Here is a 25,988-nt window from a genome sequence, read left to right as displayed (position 1 = left end):
TTCCGGAGGTCTGTTCTTAACCTGAAACTGTTCTTAACCTGAAGCACCACTTTAGCTAATGGGGCCTCCCGCTGCAGCCATCGCACAATTTCTGTTCTCATCCTGAAGCAAAATTCTTAACCTGAAGCACTATTTCTGGGTTAGTGGAGTCTGTAACCTGAAGCGTATGTAACCCAAGGTACCGCTGTATAGTTCAACATCTTAGGTGTTGCTGATGAGAAGAAATAAGCTTGATAAAAATATCATCTCATTTGTCCCACCAACTCTGCATTCTTCAAGTATTGTCCCATGTTGTGGGTCTTGGGAGCTACATATTGAGAAGTGGACATCGCTGCCACTCAGTACAGAGAGGAACTCAATATAGATAGGTTTTATCTTCTTGTGCCACTGCATTAGCCTGATTATTTCCAGTTGTGGTAGCATACTAAAAGGCTATCTGTACTGAGTTCAGCACGTGCCATCAGGAGCCACACAGTCCTCTCTCATTCTTTCAGTGCACACTGCTAGACTGGATTTCAGCATGACTTGGCCCATAATCTGGGTCTGATCCAGCAGTGCTGCCACCAGTGGATTTCTGGGATCCCACATGATATTGAATGCCTCTAGTACAATCCCTAAACATTAGTCATGGGTGAATTTCCATAACAGATGTATATGACACCAACCACTGTCTCAAGCAATGCATGTGTCTGCAATTATATTCTGGTTAGGGCAGCTATATGTCTGGATTTTCAAAGATGGAATTGACGTCCGGGGGGAATTTTGTAAATGCGGCACTTTGTCCTGGATCTTAGGCAAGTCAATCGAAAAATTGTGTCCTGGTTTTTACTTTTTTAAATATGGCAACCCTATATTCTGGAAACTTCAGTAAACTACTAAGAACAGTGTTTCAAGTAATAGTGGTTCCAAAACTTTGCAATAATGATATTATGGATGAAACCACTTTCCCCAAAGTAACACAGAAAGTTTCTTCTCTGAAAAACTTGGCTCATAATAAAAGGTACTACGTTATTGGTTTTTAAACTTCCTCAAGAAACCTTAGGATGACACATGTATTCATGGGTCAAAAGTGCTCTTCAAGTGAAGCATTTCATACTGAGCATGCAGGAAGCCAAGTATCGGTTGAGACGGAGGTGAAAAGGTGACACTTGTTTGCTGTAAATTATGCTTTATGTGTATCTGTTTGTACACTAAGACCTACAGTCTCATATCATGAAATGAATCTATTGTAACCCTAGTGCAACCATTTACCAACAGGGCTCCCTGAGCAAGTGGGGCTTATTCATAGGTAAGCATGCCTTGAATTTAGCACCGAATTAACAACTTTTCAAGCTACAATCATGTAAGCCTTTGGACTTCAAAGGGTGTTAAAACAAAATCAAAAACCATAAATAAGCTTAAAAATGCATTTATTGAAACAGCCAATAATAAGTTAATAATATTACTTTGTATCTAATTCAGCACTAGGGTTTTATTCAGCATAAATCAATTGGAATTTGCTCCATTTTGTTTTCGATTATTCTAATAGCTTCCAGGATTTTAGCTAGCCCCTTTCATTAGCTAGCTGGGTTACTTAAGATAACCCAGTTAGGGCCACTTTTACACCTCCAGCACTGAACGCCACTATGTGGAAGTAGTTTTGGGAGGTTTCCATGCAGGTGATCTAACATTTAAAGCCCTACTAACTATGCTTAAGTAGCTCACGGGTGACCATGTCAAAACTATCAATATTATTACAGCATAGAAACACAGAAATTGCAACCTATAAAAATAGTTTCTCTTTTCATATATGCACAAAAGCCAATTAAATTGTGGAAATGTACAATAAATGTACCAAAAATATAGACTCCTAAAAAACAACAACGGTTTAGCATGTCTCTCAGGCTATCTCAACAATTTTATTTGTACAGCAGACATTTTGCCAAATCATTACCTTCATGTTAAGATTTAACTAGCACTGCGATGTAAAATAAGGATTGAAAGAAAGAAGTGTCCACCCTTTAGAATCTTTTAATTACCTTTGTATGGCTGTGGGAATATCTAAAATCAGTAAGTACCGTCCACATATGATTACATGTCCACGGGTCAATGCTAAATTTGTAGATCTTTCCCCCACCCCTTTTGAGGGATCCTGTGCTTTCAACATTTGAAACTCAGCAAATAAGGCTTTCCCCACAAGTAGATGTACAACAGCTTAATGTCAAGTGGAAATTCAGCTGTTATAGGCACTGGATATTTGTTGACAAGCCTAGTCTATGCGTACAATGGCATAGTGAGAAACGTTGAATAATTGCAATGTATTGCCACTGAAGTAAACAATAATTAGAGGCAACAAAGAATGGACCCAGAAGGGACATGATTGCTGCTTTGTACATTGGAATAGCCCATCTCTCTCTCCTCTATTACTCTAGATGCTGAGTTGCCAGTCAACTAAAGCACAGTTTGCTCTGGTACGTAAGGTTGTGTCTAAGTATCATCCTTTTCTCTAGCATGTCTCATGTTATTGCCATTGTCATTCCTATCAGTTTGGAATTTAAGCAAGTTCATGCAGATGTTTAAATTCACCTAGTGGTTCTTGCACTGAAAAACTTACAATATTAGGGAAGTGCTTTAATGATGAATATTCTTGACTGGCGAAAATTCTTGGGGGGGGGGGGGGAATGACCAGACCAGTTGCAGAAGTGGTTCTTTCTCTTTGTTGCTTTTAACCACATGTTAAATTGGTTTTACAAAGTTTATATATAATAGTGTTGGATTGGTTTTAAACAACAACTTAAAACATGCTTTTCTTCCTGATAATGCAGATCTCATAATGCATTCTAGGAGCCTGGCTTTTGCATCAAGATGGCAATACTATAGTCCTTTAATTAAGTGCCTGAATGGAAAATAAAAATGCTCTGTAACTAAGTAAATGTTCTGCCTTTCTTGAGTGAGTGATATCAACAATGATAGTAATATGAGGGGAGTGAGAAAGGTTTTTGGTGTTTTTTTTTAATGATTGTTATTTTTTCCTCCTGAAAGGATGCAAGAACTGTAAAGTGCTTCAGCATAGCAATAGAAAGTAGCAAGTTCTTAGAGGACTTATGTCAAGACCAGGAGATACATCTGAGCATTGGCTATTTGTGGTTAAGTTTGGTGGGGTGCATCAGGTCCAACATCATATGGAGCAGCATTATATTCATAGAATGTTTCCAGCTAGAATACCAAGAAGGGGGGGGGGGGAATACTTGATTAGTAGCATGACACTGGCTGTCTTCCTATTCATCACATTTCTATCGCACTCTTCTTCCATGAAGCTTCATTTCATCCATTGGGGTGATTCTATTTTATCTTCCCAAGCCAGTTAAGCAAGCAGGGAAGGCTTGTCCACACTGCTCTTTACTGCGGGTTTGCAGCTTTTCCCAATCCTATTTAATTTGTGTAATCCACAAACTGTTACCCTCAAACAACACCAGTCTTGATGCTTCCCCCCTGTAACTTCAAGCTCACTCAATACTGAGATAATCAGATAAACTGAGGATAATGAGTCTCCAAACGACTCTACTCAGGATCACAAAGTGGGTAGATCAATCATCTTCTTTCTCCTGTCCACATGCACTGTTCTCTTAATGTTTTCATTTCTCTTCCGACTGTGCTTGTACTATTTCTAGTGTGCTCCGAACAGAGAGAAGCATAGCCTTATTTCCCCCTCTTTTGATCCCTCAAGTTTTGCACAAATCCAGAAAGCTGTGCAAACAAACCACATTACAAATATCTACACCAGATACTGCACAGCAATCAGAAAAATGTGTGCTAAGAATTTACAGTTGTCTGACTATGTGCTTTTTGCACTCTTACCTGGAAAAAACTAGTTGCTTCTTATATACAAATTCAAAGACATGCAGGTGTCGTCTAATATGGGTGGGAGGAAAGTGGATGAACAGCAGTTACTAATGCTCAAATGTTGGCAAACAAGCCCAAAGTGAGGTGGCTAAAGCTGCCCAATGAGCTTTAGTACTGAGTAGGAGTTTAACTTCCCATCTTCCTAGCCTTGCTCCCTAATGGTTTGTTCACCACACTGTACTGATTGATTGTGGATACTGGATGTATAAAGGACAAATTTTGTAGGAAAAACTAGTTTTTACATGTAGATGGCCACACACACACAGCAGAAAGGAGCAGCAAAACCCTAATTAGTTTCCAGTCCATATATTTGCACTAGGGAAAACTCGTTTTAAAATATTTCCCAGGGACCACACAAGTTAGCCCTTTGAACAATAGTTCAGTGAAAGGTAGAACTTACATTTGGAAAACTGAAATGTTCAGTCATAGAACACTTGGTAGTTAAAATTGTCAGACTTGATTTTGAAACTGTACGCCCCGGCCTTGCGTTGGTGTTGGAAAATTAAAAGACCTGTTATTGCCAGTATAAAAGCAAATACACCAATGACAATGAGGACTATGTAACCTGCTCCTAAGCCACGCTTTTCTTCAGCTGAAATAAAGGAAATAAAAATATTAAATGTGATGATATATTGGCTTGCATACACACAATGCATTTAAAGTATATCCTTTTCCAAAACAGAAGCCTGAGAACTGTAGATTACCCAATACAGAGCTATAATTCCCATCACCCTTGACAAACTACATTTCCCAGAATTCCTTGGGTGACTGGGTGCTTTAAATGTCCTTATAAAACATAAAGGCAAATGAGGTAAAACGTTACCAGATTTCAAAAGTGCAATCCTATTCATGTTTTCTTGGAAGTAACTCCTGTTGTATTCAGTAGGGCTTGCCTTCAAGATAAGGGTCATCCACAATTCTGTTTACCCTACCACTTTCTCCCAGGAAAATCCACTCTTTACTGCTGAATTGGAGCAAACATCAACTGGTTTTTCCACAGATTGAAATTTGCTACAGTTCAGCAGTGGAAAGCGTGTTTTCCCAGATTAAGTGGCAGGGCAAATGGAAAACTATTCAGACCCATGTCTAGGAAGCATGGCACAAGAAAAAACAACCCCAATTGGACCTGTACTTTCTAGGCACAGGCAAGTGGAAGAGTGGATGATTCCTACATCTGTATAGGATTGCAGCCTTAATGTCTGCATAGATAATCCCATCTTCTCACTATCACAAATCAACAAACTGCAGCTCCTGCTCAGGGAGGAAAGGGATGGGGCCAGACAGAGAGATGACAGGATCTTGTGAGCTAAGCAGATCAGCAGTGGCCATGCTGCCCTCTTCCTCCACATACAGCTGGTGGAGAACTTTCAGACAACCACCAATGAAACTTCTTTTTATTAATGTGTGGGGACTGGATAAATGCAATAGTCATGAGATTAGAATAGTGCCAGTACAGCATTAACAAACAATAATTAGTCTGCTGTGTTATCATCTTGAAGCACTTCAGGGCTTGCTGTGTGGCCCTCATTATGCTAACTATAAGGAGGGAGAAAGGAGAGTCAGAGGCAGTTTTAGGGTAGTATGACCAGAATGGAGTGCGAGAGGAGGGGGGGCATATTTTAGTGTCGCGCAGGGTGCCGCTGAAATTTGAGAGCCTACAATCTGCCACTGAGTGAGTGTGAGAGCCCAGCATGGCTGGGTTGTGCTCTGAGGTGGGCCAGATGTCTGGCTGCATCCCAGCCCTAGGCCTGCTCCTGGAGCCAAGTGGCTGCTCTGGTTGGTTTGGGCAGGGGGGTGTGTGTGGTTCCACAGCACAGTTCTGTTGCTTAGTTCACAGCACCCCCAACCCATTTATGACCATTCTTATCATTTTCGCTCCTAGCTGTCTCTCAGTATTAATCTTTGCAAGCCTGGTGACTGATTGCTTACCACCGGATTTGCGCAGAGGCCCCCAAGATGCACTGGGCATTGCTATAGTTTCCCCAGTCCTCATCAACCGGAAACCATTGCAGTTCTGAAAGAATAAAAATGAAGAAACATTCATTGGTGGCCTTCTCTTTTTCCAGTGTTAAATGTTTAGGTGCCTACCAATCTGCAGACCATCTTAACAGATTTTGCAAGCTCACTGGAGGAGGAAGAGGAGTGCGAGGGGAGTGCACCGTCCCTGGCAGCACGATCCTGGCAGGTGCCATCACCCACACTGGGTGCCCCACCCCCGCCTGCTCTCCACCACCACCACCCCCGGTGCCGGAGCATGAAGCTTGCATGAAGTGCAAGCTACTAGTTTGAGAACTATTTGTACACCACCTAGACATTTAATGATATGGCAGTAGAGAAATACTTATAGAAGTAAAATTAAAAACAGAACCGCTTGCATGGGAGAAAATATGTATCCCATATTCTCTAAACTCAGGGGAATGTTTCCTTTTACAGTTCAGAAATATTAGCAGGTATAAGAATCCTCCATTAAGATCACTGCCAATACTAATTTCATTATCACCATATTAATTAACACCTAAGACTACAATAGGAACTAGTTTTCCATTGTACACTTTATATTTCTGCTAAGAGATTTTTTTCAACTCCTTTTACTGGACCTTCAAAGCTACTGCTAAGTATTGACTTCAATCCATAGCACTCAAAGTAGTCATTTACTAATAGATTTCAAAAGGTCATCTAAGAAGGGTCAGCAACTAGGGATGGGAGAAATTTGGTTTCTCTCATTTTCTAACTTTTCCTATCTGAAGCTCACTTCTCCATATAAATTTCCAATTTTAATTTTTTTAGAAGAGTCGTCATAAAAATTTATCAGCAAACGTATCCAACTATACACATTTTGCCTAGCATAATGCCTTTTTATATAATCTTCACTAATATCTTCATGAATAAATGCATTTCTGTGTACACTGCTTGACTGAAGAACTGCACTGCAAAATTCAGAGATGTGCAAATTTTGAATGGTGGCTATGTTTCACATTTTGAGGGTGTACTGGGGGCTGCAGGGGCAGTGGTGTAGCGTGGGTTGTCAGCACCCGGGGCAAGGCACGTAATTTGCGCCCCCTAACCCGGTAGAGGCAGAGAGCTGCGAGTGCGAGCGCCGCCCCCCTGATGTTGCGGCCGGTGCGGCCGGCCCCCCTGCAGCCCCCACGCTACGCCACTGTGCAGGGGGGGAGTGAAGGCCAATGGGACAAGCAGACATCTGCTCACACAACATTGGAGTCTGCCTTATATGTTCTTGGGTAATTTTACTGTTGTAGTTGGGGAATACATGGGAAATATATACCCCCCTTCATCTTGTTTTCCAACAAGGTTTTCAAGTAGGAAATAATAAAAGCTGCCTTACCGTCTTGCAACTACTCCTTGGAATTTCCAGACAAACATGGATTTTGCAATGTAGATAAACCACTGAGTCATTGACAAAGGAAAATATTTTCAGTTTAAATTGGGCTTTGTTGGATATCCCATTCGAAATCATAGTGGTGTGTGCATTTGGAACTGGACAACTGAAAAGAGAACAGAATATAATTCAACACTGTCCATGCTAACTTGTATTTCTGTTTTTGAGCTTCCTTTAAAAATTGATGGTAGCCGTCCAGAGAGAGAAAGTGAAGCAGACACACTTCCATCAGCAGCTATGGAATAGCTTATAACAACAACTGCAGTAGCAATACCTAGCAATTTTCATTTTATTTCCTAGGAGTATTCATACATTATAATAATTTAAACAAGGCATATATGGGTGTACATTATCTTGTACTTGATCAAAAATAAACCCAACTTTTCAATACTGCCTTTTTGCCCCAACATAATTCATTTAATCCAGGAAGAAATACCACGTTCCTTTTTATAATCAATCCATGATCAAGGGTAAGTTTTGTTTTTTTGTTCTTGTGAAAGCCCATTGTAGCTGCAGTCAACTTGGGTGTTCAGCATTTATATATACTGCTTGGGAGGATTCAAGCCACTTCATATTCATTAATTTAGTAATCTTTATAACTACCATTCACAGTAGTTCAATAAAATCATCCCAACATTACAGACAGGGGGCAGAGACTGAGAAATAATGGCTTGTGTTAACCCCGAGTAATAAGATGAAATCTAAAGAATAATTAAACTAAATATTAAGTAATCACAGACTTGCCAACTTGAAATGATGCTCTTAAATGCTGTATTTTAATTTTTCAGATAGCACTACCTGGTACATGGTTTTTGTGTGACACCCTGAATATATTGCGTGTAACATACCTGCCATCTATAAAAGGAAATGACTGAGGGTCCTTTGAGTTATTAGTTGGAGTTGCCCAACATTCGCTGACGACCACCTTGAGGTTGCTATCATGTCTCTGTATTCCCACTTCAATCATTAGGTCATCACTAGCAGAAATGGTGAAATTTTTGGGAATTGGGGCATTTTCAATGAATAGCTGCATTTCTGTTAAGAAGTGTCCTGATCCATGTAAATCCTCAAAAATGGTATAAACCCTGCAAGATAATCAGTTGTTAAAATTCATGGAGTGCTTTTTTATGAGCTCTGTTCCTCTGTCCCATATGCGCATAATACCAGTATTCTTTCTAGATTCTGTGTACAACACTATGTGTGCACGCACACACATAAAACAGAGTTAGACACAACAAATATACAACAAAAACCACAGAGCTAGACAGTGCTATATTCTATCCTAAAAAGCAGGTGCAACTACAGCTAGGACCAGAATTGGGGAGGATTGATGGTAACTGACTCCCCTAATAACAACCAACACTCAGCAGAACAGACACACACTACAATATTAACTAATTTAAAATTTACAATGTGCAGAACTAGATTTTATTAAAGAAAGTCTTCAGAGAAGCATTGGTATGGACTGGCATTAGGAAGAGATTAGATCCCTTAAACTGGAAACTAAGCATAAACAAAATCTATATCACTCCACCCAAAATGTTTCCAGTTTCTTTTCTCCTAAGAGTGTACTCTGAAGAGGAATGGAAAACCATGACACAGTTCTGACAATTACCTCCATTTGGCCCTCCCAAAACCACTGTGATTGGAGAGAGCCCTGGTAAAATTATTCTCTGTAAGCTACAGCTGCCTGTCACAAAACCCCATCTTCTCCCTCTTCTCTTTTATGGAGGTTGTAGAGAGTGTATCCATTTTTAGTAGGCTGTTATCTGAGTGTTAGTGTCCCTCTGAGTCTCTTGGAGGGGGGGGGATCTTCACTACAATTCCTTAGTGCAGTGGTTTTCAACCAGTGTGCCATGGCACCCTGAGGTGCCTTGAAGGATGGTCGGGGTGCCATGGGCAACACTGGCCTCTGTCCCTCTTTCCTTCCCTCTCTCCTTTAATGCTCTCTTGTGTATCTGCCTCCCAAAGGCTTGCATAGCTGTTTGTTGCAGCAGCCCTGGCTACAAGCTCCACAGGCAAATGGTGCCTCTGGGGCTGGTCAGAGGCTGCTTCCCAGGTCCCTGTGGGGCAGTGTGACAAGGCACCTCTCTTTGGGGTGGAGGGGGCAGCTCAGAAACCAGGGCAGCGGCTGCAACTGCCCAGAGGACTCCCAAGGAGAGGGGAGATGAGGCTGAGGGAATACTCCCCAAGGGAGAGTGTTCAAAATAGGGTGAGGGGCTGCCAGCTCTGCAGGCAAGGGGTGACATAACTGGGCTCCTGAGCCCCAGGGGGTGATGCAGAAAGAATGTAGTTGGTTAAGGAAGCCGTGGACTCAAAAAAGGTTTAAAACCTCTGCCTTAGTGTATAATGAAATGAAGGTACACTGAACCATTTGGATTTGGGGTATTAAAATTCCCACTTACCCTTCTGGAGTATATCCAGATGAAGTCAAGAGATCATTTTGAAACACACAAAGGATTGGACTGACAACCTTCAGGTGGCGGATGACCCTTGAAGAAAGCAAATCATTCCGAAGAACTGATTTTACTATGGTGTGTGTTGTGTTCTGGGGGAAAAAACAAATGCAACAGAAGAAGAAAATCAGGGTTTGTTTGTTACATTTTAAGGATAACTTTGGAGGACACACTGGCTTCAGCATATAAAACAGAACAATCGGGCATGGAACCTTTTCCATATGAGGAAGGATTAAAACAATTAAGTTTAGTCATCTTAGAAAAGCACTCGTGAAAATATGGTATAAGAGTGAAAATATGGGCATTTGGTTGAAGGGTAGTATATAAATATTTATAAAATAATTAATACAATAAAATCAGGAGTGGATGGGGGGATTCTAGAACTGGCACATATCCACTAATTCACACAACCCTCAGTTCATGATGGCTACCAGGAAATGTCACACCATCTTGTCTCTGTAGCCACCATTATGCACAGGAATAAGCTTTAGACATATTAATGCATGTGACAAAAAAAAAATGTAGTTCTTCCTGTATCAGGCCACAGAACAGACATGTTGATTATTTTTTACAAATACACCTGCATCATTAATTAATTAATTAATTAATTTATACATACATACATACATACATACCCCGCCCATCTAGCTGAGCTTCCCCAGCCACTCTGGGCAGCTTCCAACAAAATATTAAAATACAGTGTAGGCAGAACTATTGCCAATAGCTTTAAAACTTCAGTCTCCCAAATCTCTATAAAGGGCCATAAAGCAACTGCAGCTATATTCTGCAGATTGAATAGAGGCAGATGTTTCTTCTATTCACCCTGACTAAAAACAATTAGCAGGTTAGGCATCAGTGATGGAATCCACAGTGCTGTTTCTGCACAAGAGCAAGGAAAGGAAATGGAAGGTAAGAATATTATTATTATTATTATTATTATTATTATTATTAATAATAGCAATGGTTTATATCCAAACTGCTCACCAAACCAAAAGCCTATATCTCATTCACTATCCTATTTTCATATGTAAGCAGTTTCCTTTAGGGATTGTGGATAATAATTTTCCAACCTTCTCTGTTCTTAAGCAAGTTCCCCAGTTGTTTTGCAGGATGCAAGTCTGAACTCTCTAGTTTCAGTGACCTTTGATGCTTACTTTGTTATCTCAATGAACTCATTATTACTATATGTCAGTAAATATCACTTAATGTTCTCTTCCGAGATTGAAGTGACTTACGGTTTGTACTTCAGTTCCACATTCGTTCCACCCAGTCCGAAGTATGACATGACTAGAATTGCTGGAGCTTACATTGCAGTGGGGTCTTCCCAGGTACAGGGAAGATTCTGGGATAGATTCTTGCTTCAGAAAGTCCTTCTGAATGGTGATGACAATTTTTTCAATCTCGCAAAGCACTCTGACTGCTTTCTTAATTAAAATCCCCTGGGAAGGCTTACTGGGTGGTAAGGATGAGACTTGAACATTCAGTGTTGTTTCTGTAGATGCATTGCTAAATATAGTGCTGGTGGTTGCATTTTCCAAACTTCTGGTTTTGGGGACAGAAGAATCCTCTCCAGCAGGTGATGGCACATGGTTTGAAGTATACGGATCTGTCAAAGGTAAAACTGTGCTGCTCAGGTATTTTGTCTGGGTACCTTCTGCATCAGGGTTGGGAAAAAGTGCTATAGAGTGGAAGGGAAAGGTATGGCAACTTGCATTATTCAATTACTTTTCTTACAGGGAGTGAACCAGAACACATTATTAAAATGGGTTTAAAGTGGGAATGTTGTTCCATTTAAATTTTCTCATCAAAAGGAGTAGTTTCAGGGGGGCTGAAATATTCCCTTTTAAAAAGCTTAAATTGTAACAATAGGGCTTGTTGAATTTTTCAATTTTCAATTCCAAAAATGAAAGGTGCTAAAAGGTTGTAACATGACTTGGGAATAAAAAGATCTTTTGGTTAAATTAGTATAATTTAATTTTGCTTGGTAAATAAAATGCGTGTAAAATTGCATAGAAATCGTTTAAATGATTGCCATTTAGTGAGCTGATGTCACAATACTATGTAGGCCATTGGAATTGACTATGTGCTGATGTCACTGAGGACAAAATTAATTCAGCAAGTGAACTGCTTCCTGAATAGGTGAACATTTTCAAGCCTTTCCCAAACAAACACCAAAGGGGTGGAGGGGTGGGGAGAGCTTTTCAGTTCTGCTGAAAATGTTCACAGAAATGAGCCCCCTTTCTGTATTACAAAACATTGGACTCCAGTGAGCAATATAATGTAATATATATAATTGATCCAGCAGCACCTTATTTCAGGCTTATTTTGTGTGAACATCTGCTACAGTATGTTTATAGACTGTACTGTAATCCCACCTATGGTGAATTTGCTAAATATGCTCTGATCTTATATTCATAAGATGAAATGAAAGTAAATATTGAAACATTGCCTTCACAGTTTCTCCCGGGTCTCTCAGCATTCGCGTTGACAAATCCTTCTTTGCAGCTGCATTCATAAGATCCATAAGTATTAGAGCAAGATGCATCAGAAGAACAATCTGTTTCTTCCCTCTCACACTCATCATAATCTGTTTTTTAAATAATAATAATAATAGTAATAATAAAGAGAGTGACAATTCATGAGTGATTATTATTTAGCTGCACTTGCAGTTATAGTACTGGCAGTGTTATAAGCCAGCATTCTCACAGGCTATTGAGAAGTTTTCCCCCCCACCTTTAAGTACCAACCCCAGATGGAAGGGCTTTGATTCACCATGAACACCATGGACATCAGCTTTCCCCAAAAAGATGCCAGCCCTGGGTCCTAATGCCACTAGTTCCATACTCCTGAAGAGGGGTTAGGCCCTCCCAACATGATGCCAAGGGTGGACAATGCATGTAGGAGATTTTCTAGAGGAGATGTCATTTTGACTGAGGTGAGGTGCCATTTCATAGCAATCATTCCAAGGCTGCAATCCTTTAACATTTACTAATGAATAAACCTGCATAGGATTATGCCGCATGAAATGTGTGTGTGTGTGTGTGTGTGTGTGTGTGTTTTAGATGCCATTTGGAGATGCTGCTTTTCTACTGTTACTAAAGGAGGTGATTAGACTGGGAAGCAAAGACATGGTTTCAAACCCTCCCTTGGCCACAATGCCCACTGGGTGACTCTTTATAGACAGTCACACTCTCTCAGTTTCACCTACTTCACAGGGTTGTTTGGGGATAATATGGAGGTGGCTGCACCATGTACCTTGAGCTCCTTGAAGGAACAGTGGCGTATAAATTAAGTAAAATAAACAAATAAAATGCAATGTCAAGAATGGTTCTACATTTGTGACCGAACATAAGCTGTTTTAGCTTGGAAATGATGAATCATACATTTTATTTTGTGAGATAAATAGCCAGTACAAACACTAAAGGTCCCATAACAGCTTTTCATTTGTCACTTTCATTCATGACCTACTTTTGAAGTCTGAAGTCCAGCACTTACCATTTTTCAGGGTTTGAGAAATTACAACAATAAACTATTGCTTACCATGTATGGAGAGACTGCTGTTATCAATCACGAAATGGCGGCTGTGGAGAAAGGCCTCAAGGAAAGAACTGGAAACGTTGTTTGCATCCATGTCTGCTGGAATCAGGAGGTTGAAGCTCACCACTACACTTCCATTAGTTACACTCGTTATCAACATTTTAATCAAGCCAGCATCCATTTTCGGGAGAATATTAAGGGGCAGAGATGTACGGACCTATTGTCAAAACAGAATGAATGTAGTGGATAAAAATGTGCAGTGAGAATGACTTGGATTTTGTGTGCAGGACGTTTTACAGACAACTCAACATATCAGGCACTGGGAACTGCTTCATGTTTAGACCCAAGATTAGAGAATATTCAGAAGATGGGGTGGTCCTGCATCAGAGAACTGAACCAATAATGCACAATTCTTTCCTACTACCCTTTGAACTGGTTGGACCAGCATAGTTTTACCCTTTTTATTATAAATGAGAAGCCCGCATTATAGACAGGTATGAACAGGAGACTGTTTCCCATAAGTAGGTACCTAGCTTTTCTGGGGGTTTTTGCAAGTTGTTATTTTAGGGTTGTCTTGTTTTAGTTGTGATCTTATCATTTTATGTTTGTAAGCTGCCTAGAGAACAATGTTATTGCATGGTGTTAGATAAATAAAGTTGATAACCACCGCTATAAGACAACTGGATTTTTCATCATTTGATAACTCTCAGTTGAATGTATGAACTTTATGGGGGGGAAACAGGGATGTGAGGTGGCAAAAACCATAGACCTAAGCTCATGCATTCAATGAATGCATCCTGCTGCACATGCATAGAGCCTGCCCTCGACTTTGGCTGAAGCCAAGGGATACATGGAGGTACAGGCTGGGTAGTGGCAGTGTGGATGTGAAGGTGAGAACATGGCTCTGATCACTGCTTCATACTTGCAAGACAACATGATGTTGCAATTTTCAAGTGATGAACACACGTCAGGTTCTTGCCACAGGACTACCAGATTAACACGTTATAAAGCCCTAATTGAGGCCCAAGATTCAAGATCACCTGAGAGACAATGGTTGTGTATCTCATTCCTCTCGCTGTGCTCTTCTGCCCCTGCCCCCCGCAATCTGCTCAGGAGGGCCTTCCAACACTCTGGAGCAGGTTTTGAGGGGGGGGGGATTCAGCAGAGAGGAGAAAAGTGAGAAGCTCCACTGGACAACAGTACAACACATTAAATACATAATTATACCCATTTTATACCATATTGAGTTTTCCAACTCTATCATATTTACTTACCTCAGTGAAAAACAACTGTGTAAAATTTTGATACTCTTGACTACTTGTGTTGCTGAACCCTGAGCTATAGTTGAGATTTGATATCCTGATGGTTCCACTAAGTATCTGGGCAGCTGTGAGATTGGAGGAAAAAATGTAAACATACACGTTTATAAGTGTTGTATTCAGAATACAATTTCTAGGCCTCTAGGAAATTTCAGATAACTCTTTTTCTAAACTCAAATAGCAAAGCTGAGTAAAAAGAACTTTAAAAGAACTGGAGGAAAATAACAAATGTTACTTTTAGATACAGAGAGGTTTTTTTTCACTATTGGGCTGTTCTGGATTTATGAATGAAGAAGCAGGTATTCATAAGACATAAATAACTTCAAAATTTTCATTCCCTCTTGTGAGCAGGAAATGTGAAAGGTCACATCCACATCATTTAAAGTGCTCTTAAATCACTTTAACATTCATGGTTTTCCCCAAAGAATCCAAGAAACTTTAGTTTGTTGAGGGTGCTGAAAGTTCTTGGGCGATCCCTTCACATAGCTACAATTCCCAGGACCCTTAACAAACCACAGTTCTCAGCATTCTTTGGGGAAAGCCATGATGGTTGAAGCGGTATAAGAATGCTTTAAATGTATGTCGTGGATGTGACCCAACTCAATGACAAGCTAAATGGCCAAATTTTTGTGAATAGTACTCCTCCTCCTCCTCTTCTTCTTCTTCTCATATTTTGCATTCCCCTATAAGTATAAAGGGCTGACATTTCTCTTATAGACTTGTGGTTGCCAGATTATAAAAAAATTTAACTTCTAAGAATGTTATGCCTGCCTTTACTTTATGTTGTATACTTTACTCTATGCTTTATACATTTTGCTCTTCCACTGGCTGTGCTGAGGGAGGGAGGTGCCGCCAGCATTTTATGCCTCATTGGCTGCCCAGGCAGGTGGCAGCCAATGCCCTTTCAGCCTGTGAGTCACCTCCCCCCCCAAGAGCAGGTCTCTTATTGGCCAACCTAAAATGCAGGAGCTGCCGGAAACTCCAGCCAGCTACCCAGGAGGCCAGTGGAATTCCCCAACAGCCACCTGGCCATGTGCATTCTGGCTGCGGAGGGATGGCAACCGAGTGCAAGCATCCACAACAACCGCCCACCTGGAGGAAGAGGCAAGTGTCCATTACCTGTCTTTACTTTATGCTGTACTGGTATGCTTTTATTTCCACAAACTTCTGTCTCAATTTCAACAGTGTACAAAATCCCAGGTTCTAGTCCGGAAATAGTCAGGTTGTGGCTCTGGGTCTTAAGCACTTGTATAAGCTCCTTTCCATTAAGCAACAGAAACTGGAAAGAAGTATTTAGTGGAACATTTGTGGTCCAAGTTACTTGAAAGCTGGTATTGGTTATATTGGAAAAAATAATATTTGAAGCTGGAAAGTGCATTAAGAAGAAAAGGAGATGGCAATTAAATATTTGAAGGAAGGAAAACAAAGAATTATCTTAGAAACATCTATTCCATTTGTCACATTTTAAATGAAAAGTTTAATGAAAAGTTTTACAGATTTTACAGTAGAAAGAATCTCCTTCCCACACCTGCCACATTTTGGAACAAATTTGATCTCCAAATAAACTATAGACTAGTGGCAATTAAAGGTGGCAGGAAAGTTGAGGTAACTTTAAACTATGTTCAAACAACAACAACAACAACAGTGTCTGGGTACTTGGCACCCAAGGCAAAATTAATATATCTAATTTCAGTAAGAGAAAGCTACGTGAAACTTTTAATTTCAACAATGCAAAACTATGAGCTAGTTGACTTATATAGATATTAAACACATTGTATTTTAGGTGCTTTTACAAATAATAAATGATAATGAAAGTGTACTCTCTTAGAATAATACTGGAATATACATGTTACCAGTCAAACTAGAATTTGACAAGGCTTCTTTTGCCCTTCTGTTATTTTTATAGGATACTTCTTTGAAAGAGGGGAAGTACCCTCTGTCAGTGAGGAATTGGCCTCAATGCTTGCCAGATGAATCCTACTAGGAAGAGGTGGAAACTGCGTTTGGAGAAAGCATGCCTCCTCTGAGGCAAAGGTTCTACCAGCAGTAGGAAAGCCAGATCACATTGTAGCCAACCCTTTGCAGGGATCATATGACCAGTGGGGCCACCTACTGGCATGCAGCACAAAATTTAACCGCCAGGATCGGATCAATTTGGGAGCTCTGATTGGGTAATCTGAAGTGCTCTCTGAACTGTCCCTTGGCAAGCACAGCTTGTATTCAGCACCATTTAAATTTCACTCTAAATGCAAGTTGCACTGCTTTTGACTGGCGTCAGATCCAGTTGGGAACTCCTAATCAGAGCTCCCAAATGGACCCATTACTAACAGTGCAGCTTGCATTCAGCACCAAATTTAGACAGTTCTTCTGTACTTTGGACATCCACTCTGCAAACAGGAGATGTAATTGAGTGAAATTAAGAGAAAGGTGTGTGTTAAAATCTCAAAGGAATTTAAGTGTTTGACTGGCCTGTAGCCATTCTCTTGCATTTTCTACACACACTAACCCTCAATGTCTTTTTCTACATACTAACAAGTTGATTTTAAGGAAAGTTTTAGTGTAAAGGCAGACTCACCACCACAATCTGAGGCAGGGGCGGCAACTGTGTAGCCCCCAGACGAAGATGGTAATGTTGTGGATGGATTTTTCTCAGACCAAGATCTGTTATCTTTCCCCATCTCTTTATCAAAGGTATGATTGAGAACATAAAATGTGGGGTGTTGGGTTACATTCAGGGCTGAAGTTGCATTTTGCTGAGAACTTCTCTCAGTTATGAGGCCAGGTGTGCTTGTCTCTACTTCAGAGCCATTTCTCACAAAAGGATAAACTGTAATATTTGAAACGCCAGGAAACATGGACATTGAAGAGTTATGCCTTTCTTGTGTTGTTGATCTCTCTTCAACTAAGTTTTCATTTGATGAAGTTACATTGTCCCACTTTTTTGTCACCAGAGCAGGAGTTTCTGAAGTACTCAGGGTATTATTATTCCTGGCATATCCTGTGGTAGTTACATTGTCCCACTTTTTTGTTACTGGAGCAGGAGTTTCTGAAGTACTCAGGGTGTTATTATTCCTGACATATCCTGTGGTAGTTATATTGTCCCACTTTTCTGTCACCAGAGCAGGGGTTGCTGAAGTACTCTGGCTGTAATTGTTCCTCACATACCCTGAAGTGGTCATTCTCTGAGATGCTGACAGGGTTTTGTCTGATGGAAGAGTGCTTGACTCTTGGGTCCCATTTGAGGGCAATATTATTGTCTCAGTGGACTTAGACGTGAATGAAGTCACTGCCCTTACTTCAGACATTGCCAGAGGAGTGGAACCTGTCCCAGGCAGTCCTTCTGTAGCATTTGCTTCAAATGCAGGCACCATTTCTGTAACCGGATCCACAATATCACCTGGAAGGCAACATTTACGCATTTGACACAAACCAAAGTGTACAATATGAGTGGTATTTCCTTGGTAAACAACTATTCATGAAACTACTGTACTAGTATAAATCAATTAATAATAAATATGAAACACTAGTCTCCTTTATGTCTTATTCCATGAGAAGGGCCTCCATTTTACTGGACTCACCTCTGACATTGCACTTGTCCCTCTGCTGACATCCTGACGGTACAGAGGAACAAAGGCAGCTGCTGACTAACACTGAGTCAGAACAGTGATCCATATGGCTGAGTACGTGCTACACTGACTGGCAGTGGCTCCCCAGAGTCTAGACATGGTTCTCTCTCCAGGGATTGAACCTGAGACCCTCTGCATGCAAAGCAGTTGCTCAACCATTGAACTACAGCCCTTCCCCATTCACACGAGCCACCTCCTTGCATGGAGTAGCCTAAACAAGTATGAGTGGCTCCTCCTGAAGGCCTTCCCTCCAGGTGTGAAGGTAGATCTGGGTGAGCAGTTGGAATGCTGGGGGTGGTTCCACCTGCATGGCCATGCCATGCCTTTAATTGGTCCAAATCCCTTCGTGTAAACAAATGCACAAAGGGGGGCAAAGTAGAATCCTTTTCAATCCATGGGAAGAAAAAAAAGCCTCCACAGAAAAACTAGTCTGAATCTTACCCTCACAGTTTCTCCCAGGTCGGGATGGATTGGCATCTGTGGTTGTCTTGCATCTACACATATATGAGCCCAATGTATTGATACATTCTGCATAGGTACAACAATCATTCTCTGCCCGGGAAGCACATTCATTCCAGTCTGTAATTCAAAAACCAAAATTCAATAAGCAAAGCAACTTTGGTTCGGTTAACTGGGAGTAGAATGACAAATAATGCAGTAATTTCTCCAAGGTCTGGGAGATCTACAGACCTAATACTAGTTTCCTCTGTACTATAACTGAGAAGCTATGCAAGTTTGACATTAAATTAGATAGCCTACCTTCTACTCGAGAGCTATTCTGGTCAACAAGGAATGCAGAACTGTTGAACAGTGATGAAATCATTGGCTCAAATGCAGACAAGTCTTTTGGAAATAATGGGTCTTCTACTATGATTTTAAGTCTCACAACAATGCTACCAGCTTTAAGAGAGTATATTTGCACTTTCAGCTTTCCCATCTGGTATAATGCAGACATATTTGAAGGAAGTGACTTTCTGATCTGAAAACAGATAAGAGAACTATTGCTAGTTTAATGTAAAACTATATACACTGAATTTTGTTTACCACAACACTTTCATGTCTGTATTCAGAATTTGTAGAAAAACCTATGTTCCATGGTGCGCCCACAAAAAAGTGGTAATTTAGTAGGCTACCTGAAACTTCCATTAATTCAGATGGTTCTACACAGTTGTCATTCACTTGCTCCACAATGGTAAAAAAGATGTAACAGTTTAGTTGGAATAGCATATAAATTAATGCCCTATACCTATAGTATCCAATTAAAGTGTTCCAACTCATAATGTGCCTCTTTCCTTATGATTATTTGTCACAACTTTACAAGAATGGTGTTGGTGGGGAAACAGCTAACCCCTTGAGAAACCATGTTGGAATTTATGCATGTTATGAAAGAAGATTTGTTGCATTGGTGAAGGAATATGGTAGCATTATCAGCTTAACACTTAAAATGGAAGTTGTTTCTGGTGCAGTTATCATCCTATATCTTTTGCTAGGACCCTCTGCTATAAAATATAGTACTTATTGTGAATAAAATATCCCATTTTTGTTTTTTTAAAAAGGAGTATATATTTTTAGTATTACCTCAGTCATCAGAATGCTAGAAAATGCCTGATATTCGATACTGCTAGCGTTGAGGAGCTGATCCATGAAGTTATAGTTCAAGATCCTTATTGTTAAACCAAATACTAAGGCATCTAAAAGACAAAATATTAAGTGAGTAATATGGGTGGTGGGGTGTGATATTCATTTGAGAACAGACAGATCTATCAAAACACATTTCAAAACTATATGACTATATGACAAAACTATATGAATTAGTAGTTCATACTAACTATGATGTGACAGTAATTAATCTAGGCAATGAAGATTAGCTATAAATCTGCATTGACTCGTTCAAGTGGGCTGAGTAGAGATGATGAAATGCAGCTGAAGGTCTGACCTGAAATATGAACACATATCTTGGACAGTCCAGATTTATACTAGGAAAACCAAATTCTAAAATGCTTGTTACCTGTCTTTACTTTTCTACTTGAGACAATCTTTTTGCCACAATCTTCAGCACTGATGTTCACTGTGTACATTATGCTTGCTTCCAGATTGAACACATCTAGTTTGGTATCATTGGTTTCCATTTGTTGCACGAGTTCTTTGCCTTTGTATATTTCTATATTGAACGAATGGTTCCGTGTCGAATTCACATTCCAAGCCACTTCAAAACTGGTGCTAGTAACACTGAAGATCTTGTAGTTTCTAATAGCTGGAGCATCTGCAATAGCAATTAGGTGAGAGTTACCGCAGTTGCATGTGTACTATGTAATCTTACTCAAAGAAGTAATCCCAGTTATAATCCATGAGCTTTATTCAAAGGTAAATATGCATACTATTGCAGCCCTTAAGTAATAATAGGAATACAAATTCACTGTGCATTTATATAAAATTGCCTCCTGACATTAAATTTAAATGCTAGATTGACCATTTATAATCCTAATCCTACTTTAATCATTTGTTAATTCATTCAGTTGCATTTGTGGCATGCACAATCTCAAAGACTCTGATTGGCTGACTGTAAGATAAACACACAAAATAAAAACTAAAATGTTATACACTACAGTAGTGGTTTTCAACTAGTGTGCCATGGCACCCTGGGGTGCCTTGAATGATGGTCATGGGTGCCGCGGGCAATACTGGCCTCTGTCCCTCTTTCCTTCCCTCTGATGCCCTCTCGCATCTTTACCTCCCAAAGGCCTGCCCAGCTGTTTGTTGCAGCAGCCCTGGCTACAAGCTCCCCAGGCGAATGGTGCCTCTGGGGCTGGCCAGCGGGTGCTGATTGCCAGGAGCTGAAGTGGCCTCAGAGTAAGCAGGTGAGGGAGCGAGCAAGGGAGCCCAGCCAGCCAGTCCACCAGCCCTTGCTGTTGGGAATGGACAGACAAGTCCCAGGCCCCTATGGACAGTGTGAGGAGGCACCTCTCTTTGGCCAGGGGTGGGGAGCAGCTCAGAGACCAGGGCAGCAGCTGCAACTGCCAAGAGGACTCTCAAGAAGAGCAGGCTGAGGGAACACTCCACAAGGGAGGGTGTTTGGAAAAGGTTGAGGGGCTGCCAGCTCTGCAGGCAAAGGGTGACATAACTGGGCTCCTGAGCCCCACAGGGGTGCTGCAGAAAGAATATAGTTGGTCAAGGGAGCCGTGTACCCAAAAAGGTTGAAAACCTCTGCACTACAGAATTAAACAAAAAGAAAACGTCTGCTACACACCTATTGTCTTTTTTCTTCCTTCGTTGTTCACTTGTCTATAGTTCTTTAAGTGAGGAAAATACAGTTACCAGCAAAAATCTGAGCTATACCATTATCACTGCTATACAAGAATTCTTACCTTATTGCCTAGGTATAGAACCTTATATGCATTTCTTTGAGATTTGGAGATAAAAAATGCTTCATCTACTTCAATAGAAATGTTCGAACTCAGCTGAAGTCAGCAAAGTACATAGTCAATATAAAATGTATCCCAAGCCCCTAATGATCCAGGATTGCTTCCATGTATATGAAGGACTTGTGGGACTGTTTACTTTTGGCCCCAAGGGTTGAATGGTCAGAGTAATAGCTGACCCTCCAGATTGTTAGGGGCACAGTGATGAAAAGGGAAATAGGGGGCTCAGAATTATTGATTTTGGTTTCTGGCAAAAATATTCTAGGAGCTTGTTATCTGCCCAACTTATATGTATTTTTAAATAGACAGATGCTGCAAACTACAAGAGGTGTCCAGATCTTATAAAGCTGATCTTAATCTCTGGGCTACTCAGGGAATAAGAGAATGTGAAGAAATGCATTACAACATCTGGAAAAGACATCACTATAATGAGATCAAGAAACTGCATGCCATTTTTATTTTATTTTTACAAAAATTAATACGAGATTGACTTGTGGCAGCATTCCTGTGTCATACAAAAGTAGTAAAAAACACACAAAAGTCCTTAAGCTGAACACCATTCTATTTCTCACATCCAAAGTATTTAGCTACCAATGACAGTCCTGCCATGCAGCAAGGTGAAATTATTTGCTTCAAAAGAATTGGTGTATATTTCGAGCAACAAGACTTTTCTAAAGTGTCAACCCTAGTGTGAGCCACTTCAAGCACCAAAATGTCTTGGGCCAACATGGATTGTCACAAGATGAATACATCTACATTTCTTAAGAAGTTAAAGCAATATAAAATGTTGAAGATTTATATTATATTATTTTGAGGGGGACTTCTTTAATAAACGCATTCTGAATTTTGCAATTGAAACATTATTCAGCGCTGTATTAAAAGGCAAATTCACAGGAGTTCTGTTACATAAATAGTAGTGGTATGCAGGACTGTGGAAACCACATGCCATGTCTTGACAGGAGTTAAATATTCAACAGCGTCATGTTTATTCATTCATGCAAATGTAAGTTTCTTGATTCAATTAGCTTAAAGAAGTGGCTAAATCTACAGCGGAATAAGCAATTATGCAAGCCATTAAAATTCTCCAGGCAAAACCCAACTACGTAGAAAAGACAAACTCTTCCAGTACTTCATTGCTAGAGAACTCACATTTCTCAAAATGATATTTTGCTGCAAGAAACAAAGTTTTCAATACAGAAAACTTTATCAAGGAAGCTTTTGTGTACCAGTCTGAGGCCTCAAAATGGCCAAGTATATTTACAGACCAAAAGTATTGCTGCACGCTACCCCGGTCTCCATTTATGTAATTATTTATTAATGGTATCATTTTACGTAAACTGCCTGGCAAATTTCTACTGAACGGTGGTATGTACAATAAATGAATTGTTTGCTTTGCTGGAACTAAGGTGAATTCAGACAGCTAGTTTTCTACCCTAGGGTGACTTCTATTTACCTCACAGTGGAGATCTACACATATCCCAATGTCACAATTTTTTTTCTCATGTGGTTCATTTTGTTCACTGATACTTTGTACATGCCTCAGAAGCAAGACCTTAAGGTCAGCCCTGATGAGACTGTGCAGGGGTTGGACTGACAAGCCCTGTAACTTATAGGTCCCTGGTGTCACCATTCAGAGTACAGACTCAAGGACTTGTTATGGAAATAAAGGGGGGGCATGTATTAGAAATCAATTTCACTTCTCCCTCCCAAACCCCGAGACAATGAGCCCAGCCACCTTTTATTCACAGTCGCATAAGCACTACACTACAGCATAGCCATAAACTTGTATGTTCAACTGCTGAAATATACACCCAATATATAGCGATGGAGATTTATGTTAGTGCTTTATGAATGAACACTGTGTTTTATGAATGGACTCTGTATTTTGTGAATTACCTAAGAACCACCAATAGGGAGCTCTAGAATCTGACAGCTAACCAATTGGGTAACCAAACAGCGACCCCTATTGCTGAAAGCAGGTAACCGGCAGGGAATGCTTCAGCTCAGCCTTTGCACTGTTGACTGAACACCCCCTGCTGTGCATATAATGGAGAAAGCTCGTAAATTGTATCCCTTCTGGCATCCTGGCCAACTCTATTACACTGGTGTAAACCCTGGTGCACCAGAAGCACAGAATAGCAGCAAATAAAATCCACTCATATGTCAGCAACTGATAAGATTGGTCAACCAGTTCTTCCAAAGTCTTCCTAAATTATAAAGCTCCAAAATACAGGCCAAAAGAGAGCAGGTCTGGGAAGAGCAAGGCATACAATGGGCACCACCAGTGAAAAGGCCCTGCTCCGTGTAACTCCTACCCTGTCATTTGATAGAGTGCCCACTTGCCCCCCTTCTTGACATGGAATGCTCTCTATTGAAGTCTCCAGGTCCAGTACAAAGACCATAAGAAGGGAGAGCAGGGACCTTGAAGTTCCCAACAGCTGTTAAGCAAGCAAGCAAGGACACAGGTCACCTTTGTCACAGTCACGATGCCTATGTCCTGGCCAGGCCTGCACCCAATCTTGTTTTTGTACAATCTTGTTTATCCTCAGTAACCAAAATTATATTATCAACATATACAAGCAGAAAAGTTGTTTTCCTTCATTTGCAAGGAATTGTACAAAACAAAGAGGCACTAATAAAGAAAAGTTCCAGGGTGGCAACAGAAAGCAAACTAAATATGCTTTTGCAGTTCATCAAAACTATCCAGCAATATCAGGTTATAGGAAAACTGGTGCTATTAACAGTAATCCTTCTAGTTGGTTAATTGGTTCGGCAACTTCCATGCACATGACGTGTGATGCTAATTATTTCCCCCAAGAGTTAAATGGTAACTAATCAGAGGCAGCTACAGGAGAGCTATGAGATTCAGCTGAGGGTCAGATACCTTGTCAATCCCAGCAGGTATATAAGAGTACAACCCAGCCTGCCCTGCCCAGGAGTTTGCTAAAACAGTCATAGCAGATACAGCTGTTGTTAGTAACTCAGAGAAGGTTTGGGAACCTTCAAGCCTCCAAGAGGTCCAAAGTTTAGCCTCAGAGGATGCTGAGCCATGGTTAAATGCCATGAAGTCTGAACTTGATTCCTTAGTGAGGAACAAGACATGGGTACTAATCCAGGCCTGCCCAGGCCACAAAAGGTTTACGAAGTTCAGTTATTGCAAAAGTTTTCCAGTGTTAATTTTATGCATTTTTTAAAATCACCATGGTATTTAACAATACAGTGGTCCCTTGGGTTAAGTACTTAATTCGTTCCGGAGGTCCGTTCTTAACCTGAAACTGTTCTTAACCTGAAGCACCACTTTAGCTAATGGGGCCTCCTGCTGCTACCGCGCTGCCGGAGCACGATTTCAGTTCTCATCCTGAAGCAAAGATCTTAACCCGAGGTAATATTTATGGGTTAGCGAAGTCTGTAACCTGAAGCGTATGTAACCCGAGGTACCACTGTAATATGTCCTTTAGAGGAGAAATTGTGAATTGTATAATTTTAAATATCCGTCATCATCCTTAGCTTCACTCAATTTTGTTTATAACACTCTTCCATTTTCTTCCAGTTGTGAGGGTGGAAGATGGGGAGGGGCCTCACAAGTGGAGTAGTCTAGGGCCTCTCTTCATCTAAATCCAGCCCTGTTCACAGCCTATTTCTGTATACAGTGGTACCTCGGGTTAAATACGCTTCAGGTTACATACGCTTCAGGTTACACACTCCACTAACCCAGAAATAGTGCTTCAGGTTAAGAACTTTGCTTCAGGATAAGAACAGAAATCGGGCTCTGGTGGCGCGGCGGCAGCAGGAGGCCCCATTAGCTAAAGTGGTGCTTCAGGTTAAGAACAGTTTCAGGTTAAGTACGGGCCTCCAGAACGAATTAAGTACTTAACCCAAGGTACCACTGTACTTACATTCTGCTGTTAAGTATGGGACTTTAAACTCTGTTCAGCCCACATGCGTGGGCACCTGGTGGGATAAATTGCAGTCAATATAACCTCGCCTACCTATTAAAACACATTCTACAGTTTGCACATTCAGCTGTATTGAGCAGTCATGTGATGAGAAAACAAGTAATGCACATGCACATTAAATTAGTTTTCTTCACAGTGAAAAAGGAATTAAACGAGTCTGTGAAAAAAGAAATCTGTAATGGAATGGATGGCTGATTTCTTCATACAAGCCACCAGATGTCACTGTAAATATCAGAACTCAGGCAGACTTCAGGAGAGAAATAAAATATCCTTCTATGTTCATTTAGGACTTATTTTTTGTTTGTGTGGTGCTCCACTCCATACTGCCTCTGAGAAAAAATGAGCCAAAAGGTGGCCATGTACTATTTCCCTTAGACAAAGTGGATGCAAAATTTA

At 40.6% G+C, this 25,988-nt stretch overlaps 1 protein-coding gene across 6 annotated transcripts in view; it reads right to left on the bottom strand.

Annotated features, from left to right (window-relative positions):
- Positions 1-1,392: 1,392 nt before the first annotated feature.
- Positions 1,393-25,988, bottom strand: part of UMODL1 (uromodulin like 1) — a 75,243-nt gene continuing 50,647 nt past the window's right edge. For all 6 annotated transcript variants that reach the window (XM_079973170.1, XM_079973175.1, XM_079973172.1 and 3 more), the window contains 16 exons: positions 20,226-20,480; positions 19,796-19,908; positions 18,977-19,196; positions 18,659-18,796; positions 17,167-17,988; positions 15,711-15,956; positions 14,547-14,659; positions 13,276-13,489; positions 12,185-12,322; positions 10,971-11,341; positions 9,685-9,827; positions 8,128-8,364; positions 7,226-7,385; positions 5,812-5,896; positions 4,283-4,474; positions 1,393-3,195 (listed from right to left, as the gene is read on the bottom strand). In XM_079973170.1, the coding sequence (XP_079829296.1) occupies positions 4,302-4,474; positions 5,812-5,896; positions 7,226-7,385; positions 8,128-8,364; positions 9,685-9,827; positions 10,971-11,341; positions 12,185-12,322; positions 13,276-13,489; positions 14,547-14,659; positions 15,711-15,956; positions 17,167-17,988; positions 18,659-18,796; positions 18,977-19,196; positions 19,796-19,908; positions 20,226-20,480 (3,428 nt within the window). In that variant the 3' untranslated portion in view covers positions 1,393-3,195; positions 4,283-4,301. The remainder of the gene's footprint in view (positions 3,196-4,282; positions 4,475-5,811; positions 5,897-7,225; positions 7,386-8,127; positions 8,365-9,684; positions 9,828-10,970; positions 11,342-12,184; positions 12,323-13,275; positions 13,490-14,546; positions 14,660-15,710; positions 15,957-17,166; positions 17,989-18,658; positions 18,797-18,976; positions 19,197-19,795; positions 19,909-20,225; positions 20,481-25,988) is intronic.

The sequence above is a fragment of the Podarcis cretensis genome (assembly GCF_951804945.1).
Source record: "Podarcis cretensis genome assembly, chromosome: 4".
Taxonomy (NCBI): domain Eukaryota; kingdom Metazoa; phylum Chordata; class Lepidosauria; order Squamata; family Lacertidae; genus Podarcis; species Podarcis cretensis.
The sequence above is the reverse complement of the archived record's forward strand: the minus strand, read 5'-3'. Positions and strand labels throughout refer to the sequence as shown.